General features: G+C 35.8%; 1 protein-coding gene across 3 annotated transcripts in view; it reads left to right on the plus strand.

Moving 5' to 3' along the window:
• The first annotated feature begins 371 nt into the window (after positions 1 to 371).
• Positions 372 to 7,852, plus strand: part of LOC106788905 (teneurin-a) — a 104,757-nt gene continuing 97,276 nt past the window's right edge. For 2 of the 3 annotated variants that reach the window (XM_014752617.1, XM_014752626.1), the window contains exon 1: positions 1,931 to 2,660. In XM_014752617.1, coding sequence (XP_014608103.1) covers positions 2,605 to 2,660 — 56 coding nt within the window. In that variant the 5' untranslated portion in view covers positions 1,931 to 2,604. Of the gene's footprint in view, positions 2,661 to 7,852 lie in introns of all 3 variants that reach the window. The other variant, XM_014752633.1, reaches the window with a different exon arrangement.

Below are 7,852 nucleotides of genomic sequence, written 5' to 3' on the forward strand. Positions count from 1 at the left end.
AACAGGGAAATCAAGGATGTGTGAGTGTTCGTCTGACAGGGCAACGTCGATATTGGAAGGGGGTGAGTTTGTAGTTGTCGCGGTCTCCACTAGTCGGCGCTTACTCTCGAGGATAGCATAGCCGAGGGCTAGGAGGGTGAGGAGGAAGGGTATATAGGTAGAAGAGGTAGGTAGGTAGGTAGGTAGGTAGATAGGTAGGTGGATAGAGATAGAGAAAATCGTATATACCCGTAGAGGGTAGTAATAGTAGTAGTAGTAGTAGTAGTAGTTGTTGTTGGTAGTAGTAGTAGTAGTAGTAGTAGTAGTAGTGTAGTAGAAGCAGTGGTGGTGGTAGTAGTAGTAGAAGCAGTTGTGGTGGTAGTAGTAGGATCCCGATCCGGTAGGCAAGGGTCGTCATTTGCGCGTGCGCCCTAAGCGCGCGCGCGTGCGCTACCATTGGTTGACGGTGGTGGGGACACTCAGTGTCAGTTGGTGCCGGGCGTTGCGGCGCAGTCAGTGGGCCCTTCAGTCTTTGATCCGCAACTGTCGCGGTTGTGCGCGAGAAACCTCGACGAGTTTTTACCCCCTTTTAACGAGAGAAAAGAAGATAGTGATTAGAGTGTGACAGTATATAGAAGAGAAATAGATAGATAGATTGATAGATTGATTGATTGATTGAAATAGATTTTATCTCTTATTAATAGACAAAGATATTGTCTTTTGTCTTTCGTTTCCTTTTTTTTTTGGGGTATTACAAAGAAGAATAAAAATATATATATTATATTATTTTATTGTCAATTGGAGATTGTTGTGTTGGATGCTGAGTGAGATACAGCTATTTGGTTTGGTAATTTTATCTCAGTTTCTAAAAAGAAAGGATTGACGTATATAATTGAGAGAGAGATAAAAAAAAAAAATAGGGAAAGGTATTCAGAGAGATAATTCGTGATTTTGAATTATTCCGACACAAAATCTCTCTCCCTCTCTCTCTCTTTCTCTCTTCTTCGTTTTAAAAAGAAAGAAAAAGAACCCTTTTTGATATTCTTCGTGGATAAGGAGAAGATACGATTAAACGTGTTTTTTCAAATCCTAAAGATCGATCTTGTTATTCTCGTTCGATCGATCTCATTGGTATCGTCTTTTCACATTTGGATCGTACTTTGGTAACACGTTAAATTATCTATCGATTTTAATACGTGAAATTGTTCTCAAGAATCATCCTGGTTTACGACGAGTGATTGATTGATTGATTGATTGATTGATGGTAATCTCTGTGAGAGTGAATCGATATATCCGAGTGCGTCGAAGTTTTGTTACGTTAGTTCTCCAAGTTGTTTTTTTCTTTAATGTTCTTTTCACATAATCGACCAAAGTTCGTGTTATCGTTAATTTAAATGATGCGAAATAAAGGATTATTAACGAGACGAGAATAATATAATATTATTGACAATACTTGATATTATAATAAATAAGAGAAGAGAAATTATAAGATTAAGGTGAAGATATAAGAGTTAAACGAAGAGTTTAAAGGTTCCTCCAGTTTAAAGTTGTAAAGGAAAAAGAAGCGTCCCTACGGAAGAAGGGACAGTGCTCGCGGCAGGGAGTTGAACTTTCTCGCTCGGTGTTGACAGATCGATAGGAAAGTTTGCTTACGCGAATTTCCGCGTCGTGTCCGTCGCCATATACACTCTGTGTACTTTCTCTCTCTCTCTCTTTCTCTCTCTATCTTTCACGCACACATCGTGTATGATACGCGTACTTCTCACTTATTTGTCTGATAGTTCGCGCGTTAACGAGCAAACACGTTAATATCTTTCGAAAGAAGATCCTCCCCTTGAGGTATTCCATAAAATAAAAAAAAACAAACGATCGAAAGATTATCATAAAAATAATCAAAATAATAAGAAGAATAAGAAAGATAGAAGAGAAGTAGAATAAATAAAAACAAAAAAAAGCTTCAAAGAGTTAAATAAAGCAGCAACGACGGTGATAGATGCCAATCATAGTAACCAATCGAAGAATCTGACGGGTCGTCGTCGTGCCGGTCATACTAAAGGCAGCCTGTCGTTCTCTTTGCCATCTCGCGAATATTTGGTTGAATATAGAAATCGAAAGGAAGATAATAAACATCATCATCATCATCATCAAGAAGATCAGGAGAAACGTCATCAACAATCTGAACAATTACGCAGAGAACGATTGAACGAATTTAACCGGGTCTCCTCTTCCACGTCATCTTGTCCAAGACTCGTCGGGGAAAGTTTAAGAAAGTGTGCAACGGTGAAGGGTAACGGTGGATTCGGTGATTATTCGGCAGCAGGGGAATTCGAAGTCTGGGCTGAAGAACGCGTTGCGACGGATGGTGTTGGTGGTGGTGGCAAAAGTGGTGGTGGTGTTGTTGTCGTAGAGGGAGGAGGGGGTGGTGGAGGGGTGTCGTCGACTACGACTACGACGGCGAAACCGCCTTCGCGGCAGCAACGATGCGAAGGCGGTTCTGCCCTGAGACCGTTGCTCCGCGTAACAACACATTGTGAGCTTCATTCGCCTCGCGAGGCCGAGCTCCTCAGGTTGGATCACCTCGAGGCGCTCGATCACAAGTCCTCGCTCGAACACGACGCCTACTCGATGATGGATAATTTTCACAGCCCGGTACCACCGCCTTTACCACGACGTCACGTCCGGTAAGATTATATACTCACTCAACGTTATAAACTATGTTTCATATATATATATTCTATTTATTATCTCTTTAATGTCAGTTCACGTTTCTGCGTAACTATATTATTCGTTGCGAAATATAACACGTTGTTCTTATGCATCATCTGATCATTGAGATTTTTTCTAATTACTATATTCATGTTTATCTCTTTAAAAATTTCATACGATTATTTTTTTCATTTCGTAATCATTATTTTTAATGTCGATCTTTCTAAAGAAGTTAAAGTATTTGGTTTTCGCAAAGATATAGTCTTTTTAAATGTTTATTATCTATTTGATATCAGTTCACCCTTCCGCGTTATTATCTTACTCGTTGCGAAATATAACACGTTGTTCTTATGCATCTAATCATTCAGATTTTTCTAATTACTATATTCATGTTTATCTCTTTAAAAATTTCATACGAATATTTTTTTCATTTCGTAATCATTATTTTTATTATCAATCTTTCTAAAAGTATACGGTTTCCGTAAGGATGACCGTTTTAAATGTTTATTATCTATTTGATATCAGTTCACACTTCCGCGTAACTATCTTATACATTGCGAAATATAACACGTTGTTCTTATGCATCTAATCATTGATTTTTCTAATTCCTATTTTCATGTTTATCTCCTTAAAAATTTCATACGATTATTTTTTTCATTTCGTAATCATTATTTTTGTTATCGATCTTTCTAAAAAAAAGTTAAAGTATACGGTTTTCGTGACGATAGTCGTTTTAAATATTGACCGAACGTTTGAAAGATTTTTCTTGAAAATATATAAATAATATATATATACAAAGGAAAAATTGTATATTAGTTCTTCTCCTTTTCTATTTATCATAGACACGCTCACCATTAAATTCAAACTCGATGCATTTCGAACACGCGAACATGTTCGAATTGAACGACGTCTAGTGACATCGGACGCGTGTGCGACTAGTAGTAGTAGTAGTAGTAGTAGTACATATCTACCTGTCTAATACCAACCATCCAAAATCATTGATCGGTTTTGCTCGTACGAAAAGTGTCGAACGGAAAGTAACATTTCGAGTTATATCAAATTTTCATTCTCGTTGTTTCAATTGATCGTATCTTTAAGTACACACGACACGATTCTCTTCTCTCATAAAAGATTAAAACAAGAGAAATTTTAAACAACGTTAATATAATCAAGATTTTTTTTCTTATCCAAAATTTATTAATATTATTACTAAGTTTACTCTTAGGGAAGTTGTTTTTTTGGACGGGTTTAATTAAGATGAACACAATATTTATCCGTTGAACGTTTCGTCTCTATTTGAGACTTCCTCAGCAACTTGATAGTTATGTTCATAAGTCAATATAACATCATTTTTATTACAGTCATAAGTTTTCACTATCTTATAAATAGAGTCAATTTTTAAGAACGTTATTCTACTATAACTTTTCGAACACTACTGGTGTAGTCGAAACCAGTAGTGTTCGAAAAGTTATAGTAGAATAACGTTCTTAAAAATTGACTCTATTTATAAGATAGTGAAAACTTATGACTGTAATAAAAATGATGTTATATTGACTTATGAACATAACTATCAAGTTGCTGAGGAAGTCTCAAATAGAGACGAAACGTTCAACGGATAAATATTGTGTTCATCTTAATTAAACCCGTCCAAAAAAACAACTTCCCTAAGAGTAAACTTAGTAATAATTTTAAACAACATTTTCAAATCTATTTTTAAACTATCATTAATAATTCATCTCAAATATTTCCATAAATATCCTCTAATAAACTGTTACCAATGCACACATACTACTATTCCAAAGATAATCATCCTTCCTTCAAGAGTTTCCATCAATTATTTTCACCTTCCTACCGTCGCTATTCTGCTAACGGTGGAGAGGGAGGGGGGGGGGAGACTCATTTTCGAGATCACTAATTAGAACATCTGAAACGCGTTAGCGTTTAATCTCCCTCTTATATCGTTTCTCACATTCTCTCATTTATGAATATCCTTGAAAAAAAAAAAAGTGAAAATATAAAAACGAATATAGATAATATACAGATTTATCGTTAAAATAATAATAGATTCTGAAATCCTCGAAAAAGGGGAAATAACGAATTCAAAACGTGTATAAATACCTATAATAAAATCTCTATGAAGATTATTTTAACTAATAAATCCTACAAGATAAATTCAAACATATCGATATCTTCTCGGCTATATCACATTGAACGTTGATTGATTCCGACGTGTTCTCCTCGAACAAGCGAGGGTTCGTCATTAACCCCATCCCTCGAGCGTGAGGCTTCGAATCGAGCTCCACTTGGAAGCATAGAAGTACTTACCTATATCGGCTCTCTCGAATCTGCCAAGGCTCTCTCTCTTTCTCTCACTCTCATTCTATCTCTCTCTCTCTCTCTCTCTCTCACTTCTACGCATCTATACTCTACTTAAATATATATATATATATATATATAAATACATAAAGTGTGTACATATATATATATACACGTATGCACGCAAACGTTTGCATCTCTCGTCTCTCGCAGATGCGCACACACACAGACACACACATACACCAAACGTTTCACCTTCCCTTTATGCTCGATAATCTAAAGTGCCAAACAGAGCGGCGCGTATTCCGACATTGCAAACACGAAACATCCGATGCAATCTGTGCGCTTCTACGTTCGCATGGAACGTAACGTAACGTAACGTAACGTGCAGCAACAGCAGCAACTACAACAGCAGCAGTAGCAGCAGTAGCAGTAGTAGTAGTAAATGCAATCACATCGCCCACAGCAGTTGCAGTTGTGCAATACGGCAAGGTAGATGCATTCGTAGCGTGCTCATCGCGTTCGTCTCAAGAGCAACCGGCGTGTATATCTAAGATGATCGATGCTCACACGTCGAGGACACTAACGTATATTAGATCGTTACATGATCTAATTACGTACAGATAAAATGATTTGTTTATACGACTAAATGAGACAAATTCTGATTGTTATTCTCAGGAATTTTCTTATTAAATTGATTGTACGATATAAATGCACGAATATATTTTTCATTTAATTTCGAATAATATTCTCATATATATATATTATATGTATAATTATATTATTTATTATTGAAACATATTATTCTAAGGAATTTATCAAAGGTTTATAAACATATATACATAATATTAATCATATTATTCCATAATAATCATTTTAAAATCTCTACTTTAATAATACTAATACGAAATTTCTATCAATATATATATATATAGAGAGAGAGAGAACAAATTTATTCGGAAATGTTGAAATTTCGAAATATAATATATAATATTTCGAATAGTAATAGTAGTAGTAGTAGTAGTAGAGTAATACATTTAACCAAAGACGACTACGAGGACTGCTGCTGCTGCTGCTGCCACGTCAACGACGAAGACGATGACGACGACGTTGGAGGTACATCCTCCTCCTCCTCCTTCTCTCTCCCACCCAACCCCCTCATCACCCTCCTCACCACCCTGGCGCACGTCGCGAGAGCGCAAGACGATCGATATGCACGCACCATGCGAAACGTGTACACGAGAGAGGGCAAAACCAACCCTCTGTACGAGTTTACCAGTAACGTATCGTAGGAAAGACGAATGAAATAATGACGTAAATGGGTATTTAAGAAACTATTGGTTGTTAAAGGGTAGATTGAAGAGAATAAAAAAAAATGACGACACATAAGAAACGACGAGTAGGTAAAAAGCAAAAACAAAAGGAAAAACACTACCAGCCAAGGCCACCAGTTTCTTATTTCGTGGCGAATAAAATGCAACCCTTTAGTTAAATGCATCACCCCGTCCTAAAACTACCCCTTACTGACGACGGTTCAACTTTCTCTTTCTCTTTCTTCATTGTATTATACTCACGTATAAATCTCTCTACAATTAATTCTTTTTTTTTTGTCTTTTTGTTTCCACTTCTTTTGTTTCACGTATCATTTTGATTTTCTTCCATTCCATTCCATTCTCCTCCAATGTTTTTCGTCTTCATCATTCTCATATTACCGTGACACAGGATGCATTATTTATTTCTGATATTTCTGTTACATTATTAAGAACTTCTCATCTATAATAGTTCATCGATAGGAAAAATATGTTCAAATTGTTTCGAAGAAATAATACTTTAACTCGACGAGATATTTGATTCTCTCTCTCTCTCTCTCTCTCTTTTAGTTTTAATAGTTATAAGAAATAATGATTATTAAAATTTGTGAGGAGATATTGTATTGGTTTTGTAAAAAAATAGATGGAATAACATCGAGATAAATTGGAGATTGTATTTCTATTAAAATCGATACTGACGTAACTGAAATTACGAAAGAATTGATTTGCGGATATTATTTTGTTTGTTTTTTATTTTTTTTGTTTTTTGGATAGAGGTAGATACGATATTACGTACTAGGGTTTTACTATACACGTACGATTTTCTTATAAAGATATTTAGTCGAATTCGAGTCCGTTCTTCTTCGCAATCGAATGAAAAAGATAAATAGTAAAAGGGGGATAGAAAAGAAAAGAAAGGAAATAGGAGAGAAAGATAGAGGACACCACGAAGGGAAAAAGAAAAAGAAGAAGAAGAAAAGAGATGGATACTATTTGCCCGTAAGAATACGCTGCTGGCCAAAAAGAGAGAGAGAGAGAGAGAAAATTTTCTCCGGGTAAAAGATAAGAGCTTTACATTCCACGACTCCTACGGGTCAGGCCAGGCCAGGACGGATGAGCGATGATACGATTTCTCTTACCACAGAAATATTCCACTTGCCTAGGAATATTGGTACACCGATGATATTTCTCAGCTTCTGTAAAAAGGGACCCCAAAAAGAGGAAACCTGGGAAAAGGACTATGAGGGTGGGGAGAGGTGGTGATGGTGGCTTTTGAAATGTTTGACAAAACGTTTGTTGACAATAACTTGCTTGCCGCAAGTTTTTCTTTTTTTTTTTTTGTTTCTTAATCTATACCGTTAGATTCAAATCTTTAAGAACGATGACATTCATTTGCAATATTAGTCGTCGTCTTTTTTTGCTTTTTAAAATGTGAACTATTGTAGAAAATAATAATTTACGAGTGGATCACATTCAAAGTTACGTTGCATTATGATAATTTAAAAAAATATATATATGCTAGGACTATAATTATATATATA

This window comes from Polistes canadensis, unplaced genomic scaffold (assembly GCF_001313835.1).
Source record: "Polistes canadensis isolate GaletaPanama2010 unplaced genomic scaffold, ASM131383v1 scaffold_6, whole genome shotgun sequence".
Taxonomy (NCBI): Eukaryota; Metazoa; Arthropoda; class Insecta; order Hymenoptera; family Vespidae; genus Polistes; species Polistes canadensis.